Genomic DNA, 27,500 nt, shown 5'->3' on the forward strand with positions numbered 1-27,500 from the left:
AGGGGTTTTTAGATTTTTTGAAAAATTTTTTTTGAAAATTAATTTTTAAAAAGGGGAATTAATAAAATAAAAAAAGTAATTTAATAGTTTTATTTAATAATTATTTATTTAAATTAAAATTTTAAAAAATATTAAATATAATTAAAAATAAATTTTAAAAATTTTTAAATAATTTATATAATTAAATTGTTTAAAAATTTTGGTTTAAAAAATTTAAATATTTATTTAAAAAATTTTAATTATAAAAGTTTAAAATTAAAATTTTTTTTTAAATTTTTTTTTAAAAATTTAAAATTTTTTTTTTTTAAAGTTATTATAGTATTCTTATTTGTATATATATATTAAAGAGTGATAAAAATTATGAATATATTATATGTTGTTAATTTTTATATGGGTATTTATATATATATATTTAAAATATTGTAAATATATATATTTTGATATATTATATTATTTGAATATATTAAAAATATATGTATAATATACCCTATTATGGTAATCTATATATATATATATCGTGTATATATTATATATAGGTACATATATTAAGCACCGAGAGAAACTGTAGCAAGGTTGGGGTTTTCGCCCGCTATTGACAGTTAAACAAAAGCAGGTCAAAATCATAAACTAAACAGTTCATACTCTTGACGCTGACTCCTGCTGGCCGCCATTTTATTGGGGAGGAGCGGAAGTGGAGGAATGTCGGGAAGGACCGCAGGGAGGATGGGAAGGATGACGTCCGGGGAAGATGGCGGAGGAAGGCGGAAGTATCTGACTGCGGCATCCATGCCTATGGTGCAGGACCGTCTTTTTCCTATGAGGAAACAGAGGGAGAAAGTTATACCCCACATTCCCCGGCGCGATGGTTTCCCAGGTGCTGTCAATCAATCCATGCCTCCTACTCTAAGGTGCAGTGAATATATATATATATTGTATATATATATATATATATATATGATATATATATAAAAGTATATATAATATAGTGTGTATATTATATATTAACAAATATATATATATATATATATGTGTATATATATATATATACATATATATATATGTATATAATATATACAATAATTATTATATATGTGTATATATTATATAGTATATATAATATATAATATGTATATATATATATATATGTGTAATAATACAGCACAGTGCATATAGTGTTATGTATATTATTGCATGTTATATATTATATGATATATTAGCAGTGTATAGCAATGACTATTTTATATATATTGTTTGTATATGATAATATTATAGTCAGTTAAGCATAGATGGATTTATGTGTGTATATATAATATTATATATATATGATGTATATATATATATATAGCTATTATATATAGTATAGTGAGTATATATATATATATATAAGAGTTGTAATATATATATATGATTGATATATATTTTGATATATATATATATATATTAATATAAGTTGGACAGTATATATATATATATATATATGTGTATATATATATATATATATATATATGATATATATATATATATATATATATGTGTATATATATATATATATATATGTGTATATATATGTGTATATATATATGGAACGCTGGCCCGCACAGACAGGCGGACATCTTTTTTGCAGCCACACACGTTATTTACACTATTTACAATCATATAAATCACGCGGCACTACAACCCCAGTGCCTCTTGCACCGAATCCCCCAAAGTCCAGGGCCCACAGTCTCTGTGCCTTTCTTCCTGGCTCCCTGTCCGCTCTCCAGCTCAGTCCTTCTGCCTCCCGACTTCCACCAATGACTGAGGAGGCGGCTAAATAATGCCCGGATGAGCCCCAGGTGCTTCCGCCATCCTTGCACGCCCCAGCTTTGGGGAAGTGTCGGCTGCCTTCCTGGCAGCTCTCGGCCCCACATTCTTCCCGCACTTCCTGGTGTGGCGAAGTGTCGGGTTCCCGGATAATCAGGCACGGCGCCGCCTGGCGGTGGCCGCGGTCCCACAGGGCTGGGCTTCAGCCCTGTACCTGAGGCCCGTGCCTAACCAGGACGGACGCCCCACTCCGTCTGGAGGAGGCCACCGCCCCCCCTCCTCCCAAGCGCCCCGGCCGGGCTCCAGCCCCAACCGGCAACCGCGACGGGATAAACCGGCATCGGGCGCCGCCTGGCGGTGACCACGGGCCCCTACAGGGAAGGGCTTCCATGCCCTCAACCCGTGGCCCCAACAGAACCAGGACGGACGCCCGCGGTTCGGAGGGAGGCACAAGCCCTCCTCCGCCTCCTGGCCCCGGCCGGCTCCAGCCCGGCGGGGCCACAGTGCCCCACCGTTTAGCGAGGACACGTGGGCCCGAAGCGGCAAAACCCCGAAGGGCAGCACGCCCCCAGCGAGTCCTACTATGTCCCCAGGGCCCAACACGCACCCTGGGACATCTGTTTTCGCACCCTCGCCGGCGCAACGGCCCCCTGTGGTTCCCGCGCCGCTTGCTCCGCTGTTCCCCAGCGGGGTCACCGTAGTCCTCCCGGCGTGGAGCACTCCCGCGGAGCGGCCCGTTCCAGGAGGGTAGGTCCCTGTCGACGTCGGCCTCAGCGCTCGCCGGGCTTCGGGCCTGTAAAATAAAGGAAAAGAGGCCAGAAGCACAGCCAGGACACTCATCCGCCCGCCGGTCCTGATCGACCGGCTCCTGCCCCCTCCGACAGCCCCCAACTTGCCTGCTGAAGTCCTCCCGCGGGTTCCATACCCGCCCGTTCGCCGGCCTCGGCACCGCTCGCAGGCAGCTCGCCCAGCCGCCCAGGGATCTCCTCTGCCCATCCAGAGGAGCCCTTCTCCGGACGCCGCACCAGCGCCGCTCCTCTCCTATCGGAGGAACCGGGATTCACCCCCGGTTCCTCCTTCTTTCTTGGAGCCGCTGGCGGTCTGGGTGTGAGCACAGCGAAAGCTCAAATCCTGCCCGCTGCGCCCAGGCAGGCTACAGGAGACAGTTGAAAGGGTTGGGCGCAGGGGCGCAGGACCCAGGGCACTCAGCAGCCCCGATCCACCGCCCCTGCATATTGGAGCTCCCGCCGCTAGCTGTCTGCACAGCGCCTGCTGTCGGGAGGTTGCTTACTTGAGCTGATCATCCCGTAACGGTCACAGCCATGTTCGGGAAACCTCCCGCTTGCTTTACGGGGGCGGTAATACTCACCACCCCGCCGTGTTCTGCCTGCCTCCGGTTCCAGCGCGCCCTCCTCCGTCTCACGCCGGGCGCTTCCCGAGCGACGCCTTTCCGCCAGCTGCTCACACTGAGCGGCGAGAACACGTAGGGAGCTCTTCTAAGGACGGCTTGGCGGGCGGGACTCCTCGACACACGCCGAGCCACTGGTGGAGAGAGAGACAGACGCGGTGAGCTTACGCCCATCAGCTCCACGCCCACGCCTGCCTCCTCCGGTCCTCCAGGCGTCCCGCGGGCTCCAGCCCCAACCGGCAACCGCGCGGGATAAACCGGGATCGGGCGCCGCCTGGCGGTGACCCCTGGCCCCTACAGGGAAGGACTTCCATGCCCCAACCCGGCCCCAACAAAATCAGGGCGGACTCAGTCTGGAGGAGGCACAAGCCCTCCTCACGCCCCACTGCCCGCCGGGCTCAGCTCCGGCATAATATATATATATATATATGTGTATATATATATATATATATATGTGTATATATATGTGTATATATATTATATATATATATATATATGTGTATAATATATATATGTATATATGTGTATATATATATATATATATATATATATGTGTATATATATATATATATATGTGTATATATATATATATATATATATATGTGTATATATAAGCATATGTAGGCATATATATGTGTATATATATGGTTATATATGTGTATATATATATACAGCATATATATGTGTATATATATATATATATAGAAATACATACATACATACACACACACACATATTACACTCATGGGGTGCCAAACAGGCAAGTAAATTGATTTTGTGAATATATAAATTCAGCGTCAGAATACATAAAGTCAAAACTTGAATATATAAAGTCAGCGCTGGAATATATAAAGTCAAAACCTGAATATATAAAGTCAACATCGGAGTATATAAACTCATTCCTGAATATATAAAGTCAAAGTCAAAATCTATTGATTGAAACAACTCTGAACTGAACTAAGTGAACAAAAACGTATTCAGATAAATAAATTAAAAAAACACTGTTCGGTTAATGTTTTGAAATGATACATGTGCCCTGCCTGTGATTGGTTCCTGCCTTGCCCAGTGTTGGCTGGGATTGGCTCCAGCAGACCCCCTGACCCTGTGGTCTGATTCAGCGGGTTGGGAAATGGATGGATATTCCAGCGCTTAACTTTGTATATTCCGACGCTGACTTTATATATTCAAGATTTGATTTTATATATTCCAGAGCTTACTTTATATATTCAAGTTTTGACTTTATATATTCGAGAATGACTTTATATATACAAGTTTTGACTTAATATAGTTAAATGTAGTCATCATTGCATAACTTTTTTTTTAGCATAGAAATTTAAAGACTAAATTCAACTTCCATTCCTAACAAAGATATTTCTTCTCGACCAAATAGAACCTACTTATATCCAAATTCGAAAGCTATTGAGCTGTCGCCTGCCTGCCTGAATAAGTCACATCTCTTCGCTCTTACTTTTTTTACAGTTCATTTAATCATGGCTAGTGGTGGAAAAATTATAAAATGGAAGGAGGATTACACTGAGTATGGCTTTACCAAAACAATTATTGATGGCGAATCGATTATTCATAAAGCTTGAATTGGTGATCTGTTTTCTGTGTTAACTCTATATTTTTTCATACTTTCTCAAACCAAGGGGGTGTGAGGGTAAAATGAATCGGGAAGTATGATCAATGTAATCGGTGTACCAGGATATCATGCATTGACAGAAGTTCCCCTTTGCTTGTGATTAAAGGTGTGATTTTTTTAAGCGTTATGGAGCACATGCATCGAAGCTTCTCAGCTGTGCTTGTGCTAAGAAAAGGAAACATTTTAAAAATAGCACGATTGTCATTGTAACCTTTTGTAAGTAGTGCCTGGAGGATTCAGTGTGGAGAAACTCTATATCTATATTTATATATACTGTATCTATATAAATATAGGTAGGTATATATAGATTACATCTATCTATATAGAGAGATAGATATATCTGTATCTATATATATATATATATCTATATAGATATATATCTATATAAAATAATAATGTGTGTGTGTGGTCTTCAATCCACTGTCTGGGTATTTGGACCCTAGAACTTTGCACACAGAGTTCCATTTTCTTCTCTTAGGCAGCCTGAGGTTTGTATCTGTTTCATTCATCATTTGTCACTTGTTACCTTGAGCAACAGTAATTGAGGCTTCTTTTGCAATTTAAAACTGCACAACACTTCCTGTTGTGATTACAATTAAAGAAGAATTTGTTGAGGTAGCTGTGTATTGATTGTGTGGAAACACCAGCATACCAAAACCTGATGGGTGCCAGACAGTGGTGAAGGGAATTGTAATGCCATCCATGGCCTAATGAGCCTTTACACTGCCTAATAAAGTGAACCCTCTGCTGGTGCTTTGTTTCTGTACCTCGCTGTTCCAGTCAAGCGTGAACTGTGTGTGTGTGAGAGTGGCTTGGCAGGCCTCCTTTCTGCTTCACAGTCCCTTTGTCACATCCTCTGGCCACACCTTTGTCTCCCTTATATGCAGACTGGGGATGTGAAGAATTCATCCTCATGTCCAGAGAGACTGCAGGACACTCAACAGCTGTCAGCCTAGCAGTGGCCAGAGTTTTGTAGAAATTGCTCAAGTCGGCACTTACTGGAGCTTAGGTTAATGTCGCACCATTGCTGTTTTGAAGACTACAGGCTGTGTGGAATTGCAGCTTTCCATTTCTCACTGCAGTGCAGAAGCATTAACAGATAGAGTGAAGTTGCTGCAGGCAAGCTGAGATTTTCTACTTGAATAAATACTGTAGGTAACGGGAATGTGTGCCGTCATATCTGCAGTCTTCCTTTGGCAGAATCCAAACCAGCATGCTGTGTAAATGCAGTGTGAGTTTAGGGTCTTAAAGGGGTATGTTTAAGGTTGACCCAAATACCTCTCTCTTTATCTTCAGCCAAATCAAGCACAAGAACATTAATCTGACAAACTGTATGTTCAGCTCATCAGCATAACTTTAACATACTTGTGTTGCTATCTGGAGGTTTGCCGGTTCAAATTCCGTTACTGCCAGAAGGGATCCTATTCCGTTGGGCTCTTGAGCAAGGCCCTTAACCTGAAAATTGCCCCAGGGGTGCTGAACAATAGCTAACCCTGCAACATGTGACCCTAAAGTTCCACCGAAAAGACAAACAATAAAAAGTAAAAAGCAGTGCTAGAAAAATTCCAGAGAACAATTAGGAAAATTCCAGAATGAGTTATGAAGAAAGATTAAAAGAGCTGAGCCTTTTCTGTAAGAACAAGAACATTAAGAGGAAACCTGATTAAAATTATGAAGGGAATTAGTCCAGTGGATCAAGATGGTGACTTCAAAATGAGTTCATCAAGAACACAGGGACACAGTTAGAAACTTGTTAAGGCTAAATTTCACACAAACATTAGGAGGTTTTTCTTCACGCAGAGAACACCAGACACCTGGAATAAATGACCAAGTAGTGTGGTGGACAGGAGAACTTTTGGGACCTTCAAAACTCGACTTATTTTGGAAGCAGTGGATAGGATTTGTAAGCTCTGTTGGGTTGAATGGCCTGTTCTAATCTAGATTGCATTAATGTTCTGAAAAAGGCAAAAGGTAACAGTTAACAAGGGTAGAAGTTATCTTTATATATATATATATATATATATATATATATATATATATATATATATATATATATATATATATATATATATATATATATATATATATATAATATTGTGAACTAGGACCCGGACACAGGCAGACGGACAACATAGTTCACCCAACACACGTTTATTTTTACAATATTTTACAATGCACGAACCCCAGTGCCTCTTGCACCGATTCCCCAAAGTCCAGGCCTCTCCGTCACAGTGCCTTTCTCTTGGCCGCCTCCCGGCCCCTCATATGGGAACCGGATGGGCTCCAGCTGCTTCCTGGCATTCCCTCTTTGACACACCCCTGTGTTGCGGAAGTGCCGGCTGTGCACCCGAAGCCATCCGGTGTCTCCTGTCTTCCCCCAGCACTTCCTGGTGTGGCGGAAGTGCTGGGCTCCAGGGTTCCTCAGGCACCCGGGCGCCGCCTGGCGGTGGCCACGGGTCCCTGCAAGGCTGGGCTTCCAAGCCCTCTACCCGTGGCCCCCAATACAACCAGGGCGATCGCCCCTTTGCGGTCTGGAGGAGGCACAAGCCCTCCTCCGGTCCTCCTGGGCGTCCTGACCGGGTCCCACACGGGATACTCCGGCATCGGGGCGCGGGTCCCTACAGGGCTGGGCTTCCAAGCCCTTTACCCGAGGGCCCCTACATAACCAGGACGGACGCCCCCTCATGGTCTGGAGGAGGCACAAATATATATATATAATATATATAATATGTGTGTATGTGTGTGTATATATATATATATGTGTGTATAACGCTAAAGAGATGCGATCGGTTCAGCTGCTGGCCAGCTGCGTGTTCTGCTTGTCACGCTTTACTTCTATCATTTAAAGGCCTGTACAGCAGCTGTCCTTTTGCCACTTCGCGTCTCAGCCGCTAGCGTTCTGAAGAGGGCGGTGGTGAGGGCTGAACGCACGCTAAGGAGAAGCGCTCAGATCACCTCCTGGCTTGCTGCAGTGTTCTGCTTGTCGTTGTTTTAAGAGCACTTGAAGTTTGTCTGGCAAAATCATTCCAACAACTGCTAGGTTAGATGTCCATGAACATGTGTTAAATTGTTTGTAAGTAGGGCGTGATGTGCAAAAGTCTCCGTCTCACGGGTTTTGCTTCGCCGATTTTCACCTATCGCTGATGGGTCTGGAACATAACTTCCATGATAGGTGGGGGATCACTGTACTGTATATCTATACGTGGGGCGGTCAAAGTTCCCATATTCCCGTGTAGTATTGTTGCAAGTGCTGCAGGTGCCGCTGGCATATCGGAAGCTGATTTCCCCAATTTGCACATGAACTTTATGTTAGCACCTTGTTCAAACTGCGACATTGTACCAAATCACAATGCACACGTCTAACTCAATTAAAATTAAAACAATACTACACGCCAAAACCATTCCAGACCTGCTGTAACTGGTCTACGGACATCAACAACAACAACATTTATTTCTAGAGCACATTTTCATACACACAGTAGCTCAAAGTGCTTTATATAATAAAGAATAGAAAAATAAAAGACACAATAAGAAAAATAAAATAAATCAACATTATTAACATCGAATAAGAGTAAGGTCCAATTGGCAAGGGGGACAGAAAAAACAAAAAAAAACTCCAGACGGCTGGAGAAAAAAATAAAATCTGTAGGGATTCCAGACCATGAGACCACCCAGTCCCCTCTGGGCATTCTACCTACATGCTGCGCTTCCCTCCACAACAATGTGTGCATAATCTGATCTCTCACTCTACCGCTATATCACAATTCTCAGAACTATTTGGCCGCCCCTCATTTAGTCCCTTTCATACCCATCTAATATATAGTGCCTTTCATATCTCTCTCTCTTTCTCTCTCTGTCCCTCCCTCCCTAAAATGGTCTGCATTCTTAATTAAAGTAGCTTTTCTTGCTGTCTAATTCAGGGCTGTGGAGTCGGTAGATAAATGCTCCGACTCCTCAGTTTCTAAATCTTCCGACTCCGACTCCCCGACTCCGACTCTGTATGTATATACTGTGCTAATGTATTTTCTACATCCATTGAAGGAAAGTAAGGCAACATACATGTCATTTCACCACAGAACTACTGGCTAGGAAGCCAACACTCTACTTACTATAATGCCAGATTAAAGACAAACACAATTGATTGGCGGCCGCAGATTGCGGGTGTCCACATGGACAGGCAGATCCAGCTTGCCGAAAATCTCGACCATTGCCCCCATCCAAAGTAATGTGATGCCTCTGTCTGCTGCAGTGGCTGTCTCCTCTGTCAGCCAACCGGAAGTTTAGTGCATTGTGTCACTCACCGGCCAGCTGATCAGCAGAACGAGCCTCTGCTGGAGACAGGTAGGGAGATCTGTGTTCTCGGCTCCTTCGGCCCCCTTCACTAGCGCATAGCGAAGGGGAGTCAACGGAGCTGAGAACACACCAGATGATTTTTCAGGCGTTTGACGCGTGATGACTCGTTGAACGGCCGAAAAATCAGCAGTGCATCTGTAAATGTATGGGGGGCTTTAGGCTAGATTCACAGTTCCCTGTAACAGTGGAACACGACACAATGGAAAGTGGTGCCACACCTTACCTGTGCATTACATCCCATATAGTGACGCATACAGTCAATGAAAAGCATGCTTCATGGTTACTTGACATGTTCGTTTTGTGGTAACATTATGCACTGCATGCATTGGGCTTTATTCTTACAGCAGAGAAGTAGTTCATTATGACTGTTTGTGAATTGGGACATTTCAACTTACTTTTTTAATTCCCATTTAAATTTAGTAGGAGTCGGAGTCGGTTAACTTTTTGTAGACTCCAACTCCAGGTACCCAAAATTGTCTCCGACTCCTCGACTCCGACTCCACCTCCACAGCCCTGGTCTAATTACACAGGACGACTCCTCAGATTTCCTTTTCTCCACTTTCTTTAACATAAAAGCTAAATATTCCAATAGTCTCTTGCAAAACAAGTCTCGACTTCCTGCTCTTTGTTTACACTGCAGGACAATTGATGGGGGGAGAAAGGCCACGTTTGGTGGCTCAGCTACTGTAATACCTTATGTAAAGGAGAACTGCAACTAAATTACTGTAAAGCTTAGAAAAGCAGGGGCTAAAAAGATCAGTTTTTGTGATTGACCAATTCACCGATTTACGATTGATTCCTTTTTTTTTTTTTTGGTGTTTGAAAATTGCCCATTTTAGATTGGTGGCTGATTAATTAGAGTATCCATAGTATTTAGTAAGTGCAGTGAACACACTTGACTGGAGCATTCGTTTAGCACTCGTTTGCTCAGAGGTTGATGCGCTTGATGCTTCCTGAGCAGCTCTTCTTTTCTCCACCCTAGTGTCCCACTTCTTCTCCTCTTTCGCATTAAAACTGATTAAGTCAGTATTTGTGTTAAGCTGGCACTTAAGTCTTCAATCTGCCTCAAGAATGAGTGGGTAGGGGAAGTGACGGTGAAGGTGGTAGGAATGAGAAAGGCGCCCGTACACATGCGGCATATGGCTGCCCTGCTGGCTGCTGGTTGTTTCTACAATAAAATAAAATAAAAATTTAAAGAGGAATAACATTGGAGGCCAATCATCACCCTGATAGTAGACGTCACATAGTATATGTGTATCAATTTTCAGGTCAATAGTTCAAACCGTTTGTCTGTCCAGGATTTTAAATCAGCTGTAGCTCGCAAACCAACAGCCACGGTAGCGTCTTTCCTGCCTTGCGCCCTGTGTTGGCTGGGATTGCTCCAGCATACCCCCGTGACCCTGTAGTTAGGATATAGCGGGTTGGATAATGGATGGATGGATTACTTGCCTTGTACCTTAGAATTTGTCATAGTTCTCTCTGACTGCTGTTTTGTGAAGGATGCTAGACAAAAGTAAACTGAATTTAAGAGTACATTAGGTGATGAGTGTTCTCTGCTAATCAAAATGAAGTCCTGTATTTGAATAAGTTCTTGTTTATTGTGGCATAGACCTTTAGAAATGTGGAATAACGATGACGCCCGGCCAGAGAGCCAAGTAGCACATTGATTATTCCCACCACAGTTGTATACACAGTGTCTTCAAAACCCCGGGCTTGGAATACATCATTCCTGACATTCTGTGACTCTTAATGGCTTACAGATGAGCCTTGCGCTCTGACAGCTGAAAAAACGAGAACAGTTATGCCAAGGAAAATGTGGCTTCTGTTGGATTATAGAGGGCCCATAATTGATGCTTCTTAAAATAGAAAAATGATAAAAGTGACACTCAAGGAGGAGTACCAAGCTGAAGACTTGGCATTAAGACAAGGAGACCACACGCTCGTGGAGGTTTTAGTGAGGCTGGCACGGGCTCAAACCCGCACACTTGATTGTCAGTGATCCTAATGAGGCCTGGGGCAAACCTCAGCAGGGCTTTATTAGTCATTTCCAGTTTACTCTTCTGCTTTTACTACCTTAATACAGATGTGAATTTCCCCTTGGGATTAATAAAGTATCTATCTATCTATCTATCTATCTATCTATCTATCTATCTATCTATCTATCTATCTATCTATCTGCTATATAGTGCCTTTCACTCTATCTATCTATCTATCTATCTATCTATCTATCTATCTATCTATCTATCTATCTATCTATCTATCTATCTATCTATCTATCTATCTATCTATCTATCTATCTATCTATCTATCTATCTATCTATCTATCTATCTATCTATCATGGGTGTAACGATTGAAGTGGTACTGTTTAAGATGACAGGTGAAATGACGTTCTCTGTAGCAGGGGTTCTCACATTCAGTCCTTGGAGGCCTCTGTGCCAGTCAGCTTCTGCTATTCTTTGGACACTTAAGCATGCTGTCATTTTACCAGTTGTTTTATTTTTTGTTGTCAGTCCAGAAATTATAAAACTGAACATTGTCATTTTTTCTGTGAATTTCTTCATATCGCTTGTAGTTCTAGGGTGATGCACCATGTTAGCCATTAAAATGTAACTGGACATTAAGTCTGTTACAATAACGGGCGCTAGAACAGTAGTGCATAAACATTAGTAGGAACGGTCTATATTAAATGGCAAGAGACCTTGTATGTGGCTGTAATATGCGTCACTGTATTGTGTGCCTTTCATTTTCTCTCTCAGTAATACTGGTTTGTATTTCCGTAAAATGCCTGTAATTTTGTCGGACAGTAATACAGTGGAACCGAAGTAATTTCCCCCATAGGATTGTATGTAAATACAATTAATCTGTTCCAGACCGTATGAACTGTATGTAAATATATTTTTTTTTAAGATTTTAAGCACAAATATAGTTAATTAAACCATAGAATGCACAGCGTAATAGTAAACTAAATGTAAAAACATTGAATAACACTGAGAAAACCTTGAACAACAGAGAAAACTAACACTGCAAGAATTCGCGCCACAGCGATACGAACCGTTCGCTAAAAACACTTTTTTTTTTTTTTGTAATGAGTTTTAAGCACAGGGGGAAAAAAATGAACATTTAAAAAATCTGTAATTTAATAAACAACCAAGAAAAGTAACATTGCAACAATGCACGCCTGTGTGTGTGTGTGTGTGTGTGTGTGTGTGTGTGTGTGTGTGTGTCTGTCTGTCTCTGTCGCGGGCGTGTGTGTGTGTCTGTTCCCCATGCGGGCTTGCTTGTATGTGAGTGTGAGTGTCTCTCTCTCTCTCTCTCTCTCTCTGCACACACAGGGAATGCACAGGAAGTGACTGAACACGTGCCGTGTGGCCCCGCGCATGCGCACTTCACCAGAAGACACACACACACATACATGGACACCTGGACGCACACAAGGGTTTTATTAAAGAGGATTTGAAGTCAAGCAAAATGGTACCTTTTATTGGCTAACTAAAGAGATTACAGTATGCAAGCTTTCAAGGCAACTCGGGCCGCTTCTTCAGGCAAGATGTATTAGTTATTCAATAAATGGTGTCATTTTGCTTGACTTCATATTGCATGCAATAAGAAATTATCAAAATATCTTGACTGTACATTGTTTTCCTCTCCTGCTAAATGAATCTTCGGCTGGAGAGGTCTGTTCTTTTTTTTTTTTCCCCATTGAAGATGACCAACTTAAAGTTTTTTGAGTGCTGTTTCTTTCCTAATGTCTATATAAACACACGGAACTGCAGTTTCTGTACTACAACTTGCCTGAAGAAGGGGCCTGAGCTGCCGTGAAAGCTTACGTATTGTAGTATTTTTATTCAGCCAATGAAAGCTGTCAGTTACTCAGTAATAACATTGTACATCACTCTACTATTTCATATTGCATGGAAAAAAAATTTTTATCTTCATCTTTATAAATGAAATTGTAATACTCTCTGCCTTTTGAGTTTTTCAGCTTTGCCTGATGGTATTCATCTGCTTTAATGTATAATTTATGCAGTGCCTTTCCCAGGATCCAGGCCATCAGCAGTGTGTCTGTCTTTGCAGAGAGTGTCGACCTCGTCATTGAGAGGTTTACTTACCTTGGCAGTGACATTCATGTGTCTGGTGACTCTTCCTATTAAGTCCATAGACGTATTGGGAGAGCATGGAGGGTCATGAGGTCGCTGGAAAAGAGTGCATGGCGCTCCCGATATGTCTGCAAAAGGATGACAGTCCAAGTCTTTAGAGTCCTGGTTCTTCCTGTTTTGCTATGTGATTGAGAGACATGGACGCTATCCAGTGATCTGCGACAAAGACTGTACTCCATCATGTGTGCCTCTTTAGTGGGCCCTTGGGTACCCCTGGTCTGACTTTGAGTTCTCACGGAGTCCCGAATGAGGAAAATTACCTGCATTGTGAGGGCGCGTCTGTTATGGCACGACGGGCAATGAGTATGATCCTCAATGTTGAGGACCTGTCTGGCTGGACCGGGCCAAAGAGACACTCGCATAACATCTGGCTGCGGCAGATAAATGGTCATTACTGGGAGTGGGACTGGACTGCATGTCTGCTGGTTGCCAACTGGGATCCTGAGCTGTTTCGTCGTGTGGTTGGTGTGACATCACGCAGTGCCAGTGCATGCTCCCCAACCTGACCTGTTCTGACCTTTCCCAAGGTTGAAAGGGCTTCATAGAAATTCAGAAGGAACAGCATGGGACAGTTGTGAACCATTTAGAATTTTCTATATTTCTGCATAAATATGACTTAAAACATCATCAGGTTTTCACTCAAGTCCTAAAAGTAGATAAAGAGAAACCAGTTAAACAAATGAGACAAAAATATTATACTTTTATTTATTGAGGAAAATGATTGAATATTACAGATTTGTGAGTGGCAGAAGTATGTGAACCTCACGGATGATCAGTTAGTTTGAAGGTGAAGTTCGAGTCAATGGGATGCCAATCAGGTGTAAGTGGGCACCCTATGTTATTTAAAAAACAGGATCTATCAAAGTCTGCTCTTCACAACACATGTTTGTAGAAGTGTATCATGGCACGAACAAAGGAGATTTCTGAGGACCTCACAAAAAGAGTTGTTGATGCTCATCAGGCTGGAAAAGGTTACAAAACCATCTCGAAAGAGTTTGGACTCCACCAATCCACAGTCATTTTTCACAGTCATTTTCATGCCAGCCCAACCTACAGGGAAAACCTGGGGGTTGGTGGCAGAATTGGCACTCCAGCCACCTTAAAAAAAACCAACTCACACTGATTCCATTCCATCTGAACTGGTGTGGTGCTGAGGTGTCACCCATTGGGTGGCTGCACTCAAGATTCAAGAGTATTTATTGTCATTTCATCCATATACAGTAGTACAGCATACAGTGAAATGAAACGACGTTCCTCCAGGACCATGGTGCTACATAGAACACAGGACAACGAAGAATCCACGACACGTAACATAAAGACACACATAATATATAACAAAGTGCATGTGAGTCAAATGTGCAACCATGTGCAACATCACAGAGCAGAACAGATATATCAGATATCAGATCAGTCCATGAGTGTTCAGGAATCTGACTGCATGTTGGGAACTGTTCCACATTGTGGTGGTGAGGGCCCGAATGCTTTGGTACCTTTTTCCCAATGGCAGGAGTGTAAACAGTGAGTGTGAAGGGTGTGTTGGGTCATTCACAATGCTGGTGGCTTTGCGGGTGCAGCGTGTGGTGTATGCTCTGGCCAAAGTGAAAAACACACAATTAACATGAATAACATAAATAGGAATAAAATAAATGAACATAAATAAAATTGAAGTAATGTTACATAATCACAATGAGGAAACCATCAGTATTACTGAAGGTCACAGAATGCAAGTGACTAGAAATGAGTCTTTAATCTCGTTTTGAATTGTCGACGACTCCTTTATGTGACGAGGTAAAGAGTTCCACAGGCGAGGAGCAGCAGCAGCTGTAAAAGTCCTATCTGTCCCCCTTTAGTTTGACACTCGGTACGAGACAACAAGTGACAACTGACCAGAAGATCTAAGCACTCTGGATGGCTGGTGTAAAGCACACAATTCAGATATATAGGCAGCAGCAAGCCCATGTAATGATTTAAAAACTAGCAACAAGATTTTAAAATCAATTCGAAAACTGACGGGCAGTAGACAGTGTAAAGAAGCTAATATTGGAGACACAGAATCAGACTTTCTTGCCCCAACCAGAAAGCGAGCGGCAGCATTCTGGACCAACTGTAACCTGCGTATCAGAGATTTGTTAATCCCAGAATACAGCGTGTTGCAGTAATCCAGGCGAGAGAAGATAAAAGCAGGAGTAGCTTTCTCAAGATCCCTAGAAGATAAAAAAGGCTTGATCTTACCTAATAGACGAAGCTGTAGTAATCAAGACAAGAAAAGAGAAAATGTCCATGATGGAAGGAAGAGAGACACCGATGATCTTTTCAGTGGTCTTCACTATCTGTTGTAGGGCTTTACGATCCCTGACCGTGCAATTTCCAAACCAGACCGTGATGCAGTTGCTCAGGATGCTCTCTATGGTTCCTCTGTAGAATGTTGTTAGAGTAGCTGGTGGAAGATGGGCTTTTCTCAGCCTACGCCGGAAGTAACGCCACTGCTGGGCTTTCTTGGCTAAAGAGCTGGTGCTGTAGGACCAGGTGAGGTTCTCTGCCAGGAGGACACCCAGGAATTTGGTGCTATTGACGACCTCCACAGTTAAGCCGTCAATGTTCATTGGCAGATGGTCACTCTTAGACTTCCTAAAGTCAACAATCATCTCCTTTGTTTTGTCTACTTTCAGAGACAGGCTCTTGGCTTTACACCAGTCTGTTAACCGCTGCACCTAATCTGGGATTCCTGGGTTGATTTGTCCTGTGGTGGGTACAGCAATGTGCTCCTAATCTCTCTCTCTCTCTCTCTTCTTGCCAGCATTTTTTATTTTATTTTTTTTTTGTTTCTTAACAGTGTGCATTTATTTATGATGACCAGCTCTTTATTTATTTCTTTTTACTCTATTATGCAGCTTCTTTGAATGAATGCATGAAGGAATGAATCAAGTTCTTACCCTCTTTGATGGCAGGTGAATATAAACACACACGCACACACATCTAGTGTAGTTCACATTAGTTCTGCAGGGTGGCACTGTTCCCTCGTGTCAGGGGTGATTGTGAACAATTGGCTTTAATAATGAAATTCAAAGACTCGTCAAATAGATACGCCAAGCTTACTGCGACAGGAAATCAATGGCAAATAAGCAGATGTGTGTAGCAAGTGCCGTTTTGTTTGGTTTGTCATTTGTGCAGTCCTTGCCTTGTCTGGATCTTTTTGAGCTGGACAATTTGAAATTGCAAATAGGAAAAGTCAGAGAAGGCAGTTTTATTTATTTATTTATTTATTTATTTTCTTTTTCCATTAAGGCCAGATTTGGTCTCAGTATTATATTTTGTAAGTGAGCATTTTAATACTGTTTTTGTGTTTAGGGTGGCACAGTGATTAGTGCTTTTGCTTTGTAAATCCAGTGTCCAGTGTTTTAAATTGTGCTCCCAGTATTTTTTATTTCTTTTTTTTGTGTATGTGGAGTTAGAATGCTTATTCTTCTTCACAAATAATTCTGTGGCAGTAGATGGTTGTTGGCTTTCCACAGTCACCTGTCCCTTAATTGTGACAAATCTGACTTGCTAGCATTTTTTTTTTTGTTAAGAAATGTAACCAATTTTAATTATTGCCAGTCTCCTTGGCTAATGGTGTCAGCTAGCCAAGTAATAATAATCATTTTAAATGGCAAAATGTGAACAGTGAATGGAACATCAGTGGTTTGGACTCATTTTGGTTTCAAGATATACCATAAAGAAGAGCCAGAAAACTTAAGAGGTTATCAGCTGGCCTTGTGTCAAGAAAAGTACTTGTTAAATTCTCAAATACAAGTAGTTTGTGGGCAAGTTTAAAACCGATTTTAGAAAAATCACTGTTTTCAAATAAAAAAAGCATTCAAATTGTATGTTTTAAATGAACAAAACAATGACAGCGGTACTTTAACTCTTCAAATAAACATCCATTCATTTTCTGTCACTTATCCAGGTGACGGTGGCAGATGCCCACATGTCCCTTTTTCCTCCCACCACCTTGTCCAGTCCTTTGAGTGGGATACGGAGGCATTCTCAAGCCAGCCAAAAGGTATAAACTCTCCTGTGTCTTACCTGAGGTGGTCTCCCAGTTGGACATGCCTGAAACATCTCCCCAGGGATGTGTCCAGTGGAACCCCTGTCAGATGCCTGAACCTCCTCAACTGTCTCCCTTCAATGTGGAGGAGAAGCTGCTCACCTTTTGATCTCCCCCCACATGTCTGTGCCCCTCGCCCTTTTTCCAAGGCTGAGCTCAGACACCCTGTGAAAGGAAGCTCATTTCTGCCTCTTGTATCAATGATCTTTTGGTCACTACACAAACCTCCTGACCATAGATGAGGGTAGGAATGTAGATCGACCACGAATGACTGGTACGAAGTCCACTTCTGTCTTTCCTCACTCATAAATAAGACCCAGAGATACTCCGACTCCTCCGCTTGAGGCAGCACCTTCTCCCAAACCTGGAGTGGGCACTCCACCCTTGAATAATAACATCAGACTTGGAGGTGTTGATCCTCATCCTGGCTGCTCCACACTCAGTGCCATAGTGCATTTAGGAGGTTCCATCCCAATGAAGCCAACAGGACAACATCATCTGCAAAAATCAGAGGTGATATCCTGAGGTCTCTGAACCTGAGGTCTCTGTCAGTTAAAATTAGGAACAGAATTGTTGAAATAAAAGGGCAGCCCTGGCAGAGTCGCACCCCTGCAGAGGGAGCAAATCTGACTTACTGCCAGAAATGCGAATGGAACTGTCACTTTGGTTGCACGGAGACCGAGTAGCCCTCCACAGCTGGCCTTGTACCCTGTACCACTTGAAATATGGCCCACAGGTCACCCTATGGGACATGGTCATACAGAGACTCTAAACTGGGCCCTTTGTGATTGTGTGAGGCTGATTGGGTCCTGTCATGGACCGGCACAATGGCCAGGCCACTTTCCTGCCTTGTATCCGGTGTTGCCAGGGTAGGCTGCAACTGTCGCAACCCTCTTTTGGATTAAATGTTTTTGAGAGTGTTGTTCGCAGTACAAAAAAAAAATTAATTTATGTGTGTGAGTGTGTGAGTGAGTCGGGCCTATAATACATTTGCCACCTCTGCAGGGCTGTTTCCTGCCTTGCAGCCTGTGCTGCTAGGGAAGGCTCCTGCACTCTACAACCCTGATTATTAAGCAGGTTTGAGAACTGGTATGGTATGTTTAGCATTATTATTACAAAGTTATAGACTGTCACCTCAAGTAATGCTATGCAAAAATCATGTTGCCTCTCTGTGCAGCACATATTCAGTTCACGTCCTCGATGTCGGCCTACAGAGCAGTCAGTAGGTCAGCACATCTAAATATGGAGACACTCTGCCACTGAAATGAAAGCCCAGTGAGACCATACACTCTCTCCATTCAATGTTAAATCCTGAATGGCATTTAACTTTCTCAACTCAGTGATAACAAAACTGAGATTGTGACATTGGGATGACTGGAGATTTTGAATGTGTCCCTGATCGTGTTCTTGAATCACTCACCTTACCTCCTTAATCTTCAGTTTTTTTGGACAGCTCCTTCAAACTTAACCAACCGGTAAACTCTGGTTAAGTTCAACATTAAACTAAGGCAAAGGTCTTTCTATCTTTTAGTGATTTTTTTTGAAAAGGTCATCCATGTTCGTATACCATTGTGTTTGGAATATTGCCACTGTCTGTATGTAGGTAAGGAGGAGAGGATGCACTGATACACTGCGCTGCCACACGACCCACGTGACAAACCACGTCAGAATCCCAAATTAGGAACCAAGCGCAGCCGTGCAACGGGCGACGCGTCAGCACCACACTGCACTGAGGGCTTTTTTTTTTTTTTTTTTTTTTTAACATCTCATCCAAAGGACGGAGCCATATTTACAGCACAGTGTCCCTTTCATTGCACTGGGGCATTGGGATCCACATTCAGACCAAAGGGAAAACGCCCCCTGCTGGCCTCACAGACACCTTTTCCAGCAGCAACCCAAGCTTTTCCTAGATGGTTTCCCTTCCAAGTACTGGCCAGGCCCAAACATGCTTAGCTAAAGGTGGATAACCACTTCTGAAGAGCAGGTGGTGTGGGACTGTACTCCTCCTCACCCTCTCAGGTCTGCTGATAAACGGTGTCCTGTGATGACACCCCTGAATGCCAAGTCTGATTCCAGACTCTCCTCATATGTAGAATGAGCTGCATTTGATGTTCAGACTCCCTCATTGTGTTTAAAATGATAAATAGATATCACTGTTCATAATGGCACTCAGTCAGTCATTTTCCAACCCGCTGAATCCAAACACAGGGTCACTGGGGTCTGATGGAGCCAATCCCAGCCAACACAGAGCGCAAGACAGGAACAAATCCCAGGCAGGGTGCCAGCCCACCACAGGGCACACCCACTAGAGTTAATTTAGGATCGCCAATGTACCTAACCTGCATGTCTTTGGACTGTGGGAGGAAACCCATGCAGACACGGGGAGAACATGCAAACTCCACACAGGGAGGACTCGGGAAGCAAACCCAGGTCTCCTTACTGCGAGGCAGCAGCACTACCCACTGTGCCACCGTGCCAACCAATGACACTCAGTTTTGTTTTCATTTTCTCCCTTGCTCCTGCGGCTCATAACTGAGCCTTGCTCTTTTATTTTGGTTGGTGATTCAGTGGGCTTCACTTGATGTTCACAGCCCGCCCAGCACACAACATTGTAGAAAATCTCACTGGCCATCACAGATTGAAGACTCTCTTGTTCGGTAAACGACCGTCTAACTGATTTTTGGCTTTGAGACTTTGAACTTGTTGGCATTTTGTTCTGAGCTCTTCACTTGTGGTGCTCAATTTTGTGCCCTTGTCCTGTCATACTTGTTTCACAACAGGCCCAAAACTGATGTTTAGTCAATTAAATTGACCTTTTTTGTAAGTTGCTTTGTAGAAAGGCATCTGCTAAGCATATAAATGTTAATGTATGTGTTGTTTTCTCATTACAGATGGGGGAAACTGAAGGACGTCATCTGACTGTGTACTAACTGGTCCGCGACTCATGAGAATCATGGCCTACGTGTTGTTTGCTGTCATCCTATCACTGTTGATGCCAGGCTGTTTATCAGGTCACGGCAATCTTGAAGGAATCCACTACATTAAGAGCTTAAACATTAGTGAAAATGAATGTAAAAAGGCGTGTGGTAAGTTGTATTCTATGATCCAATTGCATATGAATTACACTAAAGTAGCTTTAATTCAGTCATTCAGTGTGTTCTTGTAAGAAAATAAAAATAACTTTCGGTCTTTGTTGCTCTTTTGATTAGCTAATGGCAGCGTTGTCCACCAACATAATGGTTACGAGGTTTATCATAGCCACTTATAATAGATATATTGCCAAGGGGACAATGTGTCTGCATATTATCACTTTTTTATGTTGTGTGTGTGTGTGTGTGTACATGTTTTTAATAGTGCAAAACAAAATTCTGTGTTTTATATTCCTTGCCGCAAGCAAATTTCCCTTAGGATGTACTTTATTGATCCCCAATTGATCTTTATATTATTCAGACACCTTGTTCAAGTTATTTTTATTGACAACTGCAGTTAAACCATATATACAGGTGTGTGTGTGTGTGTGTATATCGGGGGCGTGCGGTCATGAGAGGCAGGTGAGGCTCAGCCTCACCTGTCATCATGAAAAGTAAAAAAAAAACTAATAACGATAACAAAAAAACATTTGTCCACTGCTCTATGCTATAAATGCTTAAATTATTTGATATTTGATTATTTAATTTGATAATAAATGAAATGATTTGATTCCAATAATTTTGATAATTTTTACAGTCAAAATCGCTGAATTGGCGCATTTCCCATTCAAATACAGCAGAGAAACATGAGGTGCGGCACCGACGAGCGTCATCTCACCTCGGACTGCTCTCACCTCTCACTCACACAGACTGGGATAAATGCCAAAAGAATCCTTGGGGCACCAGCATGGAGATCCCTGCTTAATCAAAGGAAACAAATCGGGCAAAAATATGGTGCACATGCACAAAGTGATGCTGTGCTGCCTATGGTGTTAATCTTCCTAAGCCTCTAAACAAAATCCACAGGGCTATGCCTCATTGAATTGTCTTGGTCAAAAGATGGCCTCCTGTCTGTCTGTGTGTCTTGCTTTGGGGGCTTAGTTTGGAGATCGATAGGCATTGTCTGTAGCCTGAGCTTTGGGTGAAATGAGAGAGGTTATTAGCATCGATATCCACCCACGTTTTATTCAGAGTATAGTCCATGTTTCCGTTTTACCTCCCTGCAATTTCAAATCTGACACGCGCTCAAGGTAAATCTCATACAAGTATGGTTATTACTGAGTGAGACTCGAGGTAACCTGTAATGCTCTGCTTTACAGTATTAAGCCTGAATAACTCTGGACAGTATTCTGCTGCCATCTTGTGGATTAACTGACCTCATGCTGCAAAAAGTCTTTAATATTTCTATGTGTTTTTCCACTCTATAAGATGAAAATCCAGGAGTTGAAGCTGGTAACCAGGGCTCTGAGTGTCTCACTTGTACATGCAAAAAAGGTTTAACAGGTTTTTTTGTAAACACAGAAACTGGGAAGTAACAGCTTGGTTAAGTTACGAGACAAGTTAAAAAGAATGCCGATTGGTTGGGATGCAGCCCCCAGTGGTCCACTGGGACTGAACTAAGGAACCACTGATGTATACACTGCAAAACGAAATAGAATTAGGAAAAACAAAATTGATCAAAACTCAAATCCGACTTTGAAGCTTCCACTAAAATCCATTAGCTTGGCCTACAAACAGGAGAAGGTGAGGCTCGTGTTTGAGCTGAGTGACCCTCCTGATCTGTTCATTCAGTACACCAAGGTCCAAGTGGAATGCGGTGCAGACAGTATACTGGGCTATTGAAACACCCAGGAAATTGTTGGATCGTAGCAGATAGGCAGGGCCTGTTTGGATGAGGGACAGCACCAAAGATGTGGTCTGAAGCCATAAAGAAGGAAAGTGGAAACCTGATGATCTCCGAAGTTGTGAGGATGGAAGAAGAGAAGAATTATAAGGTCTGAGATGTAAGTGCACAGCAGCAAGAGAACTAGACAACCTGGCAGGCAGTGACCAACAGGATAGTTACGTTGGCAGTTATGTGGTGGATGCCCCAAGCGAGGCTGAGCTTCATTTTTAGGGCCACACACAATAGCCTTCCCAGTCCACGGTACCTGCACCTTGGATATGACTCAGAGGAGACCTGCCAACTCTGTGATTCCCAGATCCTGAGTTTGCAGCATTTTCTTTCAATCTGCATGACTTCGTTGGAGCTGGGCTCCATGATCAGGTTCTTCGTAAGCTAGTTGAAATCCTGGAGGCATGAAGGCGGGAAGCAATCAGGGCCCTTGGCAAATTTTGGCAGCTAATCCAGTTTTTTAGGCAAGAGGGTGAGGCTCAGAGTGGCAGTACAAGGGCATAGTACCCTCCTGTCACCTGGACGCAAGTATTACATGGGAGCTGATCTTGACCGCCAGTTGAAATTCCCACAAGTGATCACCCCAACCTCCCTACAGCCAAACATCATACTCTAGTCTTCCTCATTATAGAAGCATTGACTGTTCCATGGGAGGAAGGAATGGAGGCCACATTTGAGAGAAAAGTAAAAGTACACAGAACTGACAGCTGTGTACTCACAGGCAGGGTGGAGGGTTTTTACCAATCTGGTAAGAAGTCAGGTGCAGATGCTACACTGGAATATTCCCCCGTAGTAGTTCCTGAAGTCTCTTGGGATAACAGGCTCCAAGCAGAGGAAGGTTCTAAAAGATCTGGTGGAGGAGGTGGCGCAAGGGAGCTTCTGGCTTTGGCTCTGTAGAAACGATGAGGCGTGGAGAAAGCCAGGATCATAATGCTGGCTGCCAGGGTTGGAGGGGAGATGTCCTCAATGCTGCTCTACCTCCTTGAGATGTTCTGGGACTGAAGGAGTGAAACATCAATGAAGGGTGGGTCCTGGCTGATGACCCTGTAGTAGTCAGCACAAGGGCACTCTCAGAGATGTGTCGGGTAGAAATGCCCAGCAGATGGATTCATATGTGCTTACCGAACCAGAATCCTAATAAAAAAAACCCTAAAGTAATCGCATATAAAATGTGTCATCTCAAACCAGTCAGAAGTGAAATCATGTTGGGTGAAGACTGCTTTCATATTTCCATTAATAAAACGCTGATAAAAGCGGCCAATTTGGAATTCTCAATTTTTTCATAACTAAGAATTATGTTCCTTATCCAGTAGATAAGTTGGTACATGTTATGTTTTAGCCAGATTCACCGTTCAGAGGCTCGTTTTAGGGCAGTTTTGTTCATTTTTGTTTGTTTAATGTAACTTTTGTTAATTACAGGTCAATTTTCGTTAACTCAGTTTTAATGGAATTCTCATTTTAACAAGCCAATTTCCATTAGAGCTAATGTTTAAAATCACCTGATTACAGCAAAGTCTGCTTTATCTGCAAAATTCACTAAAACAAAGTCCTTTTTCATGAAGTAGCATGAAATGCATACTTCTTCTGTACTTGGTCCAAAAATCGTAACTCGGGAGCTCCATTGAACAGCTAGTTAGATTGCATGTTTATGTCACTTGGTTTTCTCGATAGTTGTTATATTCTTGTAGCGGAGTGGAGCTCAAGAAGGATTACTGCAGACCGGAGGCATTGTGGGCGTATCTAGAGGGTGGGACAACTGTCAATCAAATGTGACTTCATTTGTACTTGTGGACCGCTGGAGGTGTGTTGTAGCTCGACTCTGTTGCTGATTTCCAGGTTTTTCAATGCATGTGTTGACATCACTGAGCACATTGATCAGATTGTGGATTAATTCTTGGTTTGCCCTTCAGAAAAAGTTCTGACTACTGAGCTTCCCCCGTATTTGTGCTGCTCAACCAGTTTTCAACATGTTTAATAAACTCACCAAGATTTTACCCTTTGAACACCTGCACACCATTAATCTTTTTGTTTTTATAAAAACTGTTGCATTTGAATATCTATTTAAATTTTGTGCTCACAAATGTATACATCCAAGGATTTTCATTTACGACTGTGACCTTCATTTTCTTGAAATTATCATGTGTTTTTAACTAACAAAAGAACAGACTGCAGCCAGAGGGAATTGGTCAGTCCATTAGGCGAATTCATCCAAGAGTATTATGGGAACTGTTCATATAACTCTAGTGGCACATTCTCTGGACACCGTAAGGAAATCGGACCTTGAAGTCTTAGAGGAAGTCTTAAATTAGAACTTCTCGCTATCATTGGTGTAATCAAGAAGAAAATAGACATTACCATCGAGTTTGGCAGTCCACAGTCAGCTTTGGCAACTGTATGTGCCAAAAGACTACGCACTATTCCAATTATGTCATAACGAATTACCTATCATAAAAAATATATATATATATATATATATATATATATATATACACAGTGGACCCTTGTGAACTCAAATCGTTCGCGGGGGCTGGTTATAACTCAAGTTGGTTGTAAGTCAAGACTATTTTTCCCATAAAAATTTTGGAAATACCCATAATGCGCTCAGAACCTCCCACAGCAACACTTACTTAACCTTTTCATAATAAAAAGGGGTTGTATAATGTGCATAATTTACCAAAACACCAATAATTTTTAAAAAGTTATAAAAAGTGCGTAGCCTACCAGAAACAACAATTTCATACTGTACTCGCCAGTTAATTTGACATCTTTGGGCTGAAGGAAGGGAGGAGGAGGAGAATGAAACGGAAGGTGGTTATTGTTTAGAAGGAGCCTCCTTATGCAAATCTTTTCTTTGTAAAATTGTCGAGATGGTGGATTTCGACATGCTGTACATATTAGCGAGATTGATTACACGAACACCACTCTCATATTTCCTTTTCCTTCTTCGTTTCGATTGTGATCGCTGTTTCTCAAGTTAATAATGACAGTAGTCGAGCACTCAGTTCAAAGCTGGTCGTGTTGTGAACTGCTGTAATAATACACTTCAAAGCAAGCCGATGCTGACTCAGCCTGATGACATCATCATGTGCGGCACCAGCCCGTTAGCTAACATCCCTTAACAATCGCTTTCTTTAACTTCGTTACCTTCTCTGCCTTCCTTAGCAATTATGTGTCTTGCTTGCCATGCTCTTAGTGAATTATATATATAGAAAAATACCCGCGCTTCGCAGCGGTGAAATACCCGTGGATTAAATAAAACCTACACAATAACTATAAAAATCGTAATAAATGAACAATGAAACAGCGGAGAACCCGTGGATTAAATAAAAGGCTGCTTCGTTGGCGAAGCAAGGAAAAAGGACTTTCTTATATATCGTTCGTTTATAAAACAGTGCAGAAGCTGTGAGAAAGCTGCTTCCTTCGCAAAGTAAGGAAACGACTGAAGAGACCGCGGGGACGCGGTAATTGTTCGGCAAGGCAGCTGAAGCGCTGCATTATGGGATCTGTAGTTTATTGTTTTACCAGCACTTCATATCCCCGGGCCATTAATAACAATAATACAGTATAAAAAATGATCTCGGGCCGGATATAATTACACGCCGGGCTGGATGTGGCCTGCGGGCCTTGAGTTTGACACATATGGAGTAAATAGAACTTGAAAAGATATATTTTTTCGTACATCGAGCCCGCGTGCTATTGTGGTTTTCCCTGCATGCCTCAATGAGTCATCCTCCCCTCACTCTTACTTTTTTACCGTTCATCTAATGAATACACTGAGTATGGCTTTACCAAAACAATCATTGATGGCGAATAAAGTATCCATTATTCGAGTATGTAGAGCGGGGTATATATATACATACAGTATACCTGCGTATCGCAGCGGAGACGTAGTGTGCTAAAAAAGCTAGAAAAAGAAAAGGGAACATTTTAAAAATAACGTAACATGACTGTCAATATACAGTATTTGTTTTGTGAGTGTTGCTGTCATCAAGGATTTGATTATCATTATTTCTTTCAATCAGGTTCGTATTTGTAGGATGTGTTGTGTTCAAGTTACATTCCGTGTTTGTCAATCGTTGTAAAGATGACAGGTTTCATTCATCGATTCGTTTCTTACTGCATCAATAAACAGCTCGTCTTCTTCTTTATCTGAGACCTGACACACTGCATGCACGGGTTTTTTACACTGTCTTCCTTTAGCGGGACATTGACTTTTTCCACCGTGTGCTTTGTTTCCGCAGTAGCTGGATTTATGAATATGCTTATCAGACGCTTCATATTTTTTGCTGCCTTTTCAATTGTGTAATTCGGTTTTGTTCAGCTCTTTGGAACTGTTGCTTTTATCTGTGCACTCGTCAGTTCACGGAGCCGCCGTGTACATGCATCGAAGGTTCCCAGCTGTGCTGGTGCCATCTCGTGCTATGTCCGTGGCTGTATTTAATGTTACCTTAGTCCTGGCACTTAAAACTTTCTCTCGCAGTTTCGCTGAGTTTGTGTCAAACACCACCCTGACCATCTCATCTTCCTCTCCATAAGCACAGTCCTTCACCCGTGAATATTTACCCGTGGCAGTTTGCTATTGGATTGCCGCTGACGGACGGCCTTATATGGGCAGGCACTAAATTACAAACGCCAGCGGCAGCCTGTCTATGAACTTAATTTAAAGTGTAGGTTTACATCGTGCTTTGTTTCTCAAGTAGCAGAACTCATGAATATGGTTGTATATGTCACTTTCGCCGCTTCTTATTGTTTCGCTGCCTTCTCAATTATATAATGCATGTTTTCTTGAGCGCTTTTTTGAGGTCTTCCTGGTTTTCTATGTACTGCGTGATTACGTGGGAGGCGTGATGATGTCACACGAAACTCCGCCCCCACGGCGTTGATGCTCATCTCCATTACAGTAAATGGAGAAAAACTGCTTCCAGTTATGACCATTACGCGTAGAATTTCGATATAAAACCTGCCCAACTTTTGTAAGGAAGCTGTAAGGAATGAACCTGCCAAATTTCAGCCTTCCACCCACACGGGAAGTTGGAGAATTAGTGATGAGTGAGTGAGTGAGTGAGTGAGGGCTTTGCCTTTTATTAGTATAGATAAATCACTGCACTGACTGAAATTATGTCCACAAACACATGTATCTGGGCTCCACCTGACGCTTACGAACGCTCTCGGCTGTTTGTTTACAA

General features: G+C 42.3%; 1 protein-coding gene across 2 annotated transcripts in view; it reads left to right on the plus strand.

Moving 5' to 3' along the window:
• wu:fa25f02 (uncharacterized protein C11orf24) overlaps positions 1-27,500 on the plus strand; it is a 151,161-nt gene that overhangs the window by 70,051 nt on the left and 53,610 nt on the right. The window contains exons 2-3 of one of the 2 annotated variants that reach the window (XM_039738946.1): positions 17,311-17,406; positions 20,343-20,537. In XM_039738946.1, the coding sequence (XP_039594880.1) occupies positions 20,396-20,537 (142 nt within the window). In that variant the 5' untranslated portion in view covers positions 17,311-17,406; positions 20,343-20,395. The remainder of the gene's footprint in view (positions 1-17,310; positions 17,407-20,342; positions 20,538-27,500) is intronic. The other variant, XM_039738936.1, reaches the window with a different exon arrangement.

Source organism: Polypterus senegalus, chromosome 1 (assembly GCF_016835505.1).
Source record: "Polypterus senegalus isolate Bchr_013 chromosome 1, ASM1683550v1, whole genome shotgun sequence".
Classification (NCBI taxonomy): Eukaryota; Metazoa; Chordata; class Cladistia; order Polypteriformes; family Polypteridae; genus Polypterus; species Polypterus senegalus.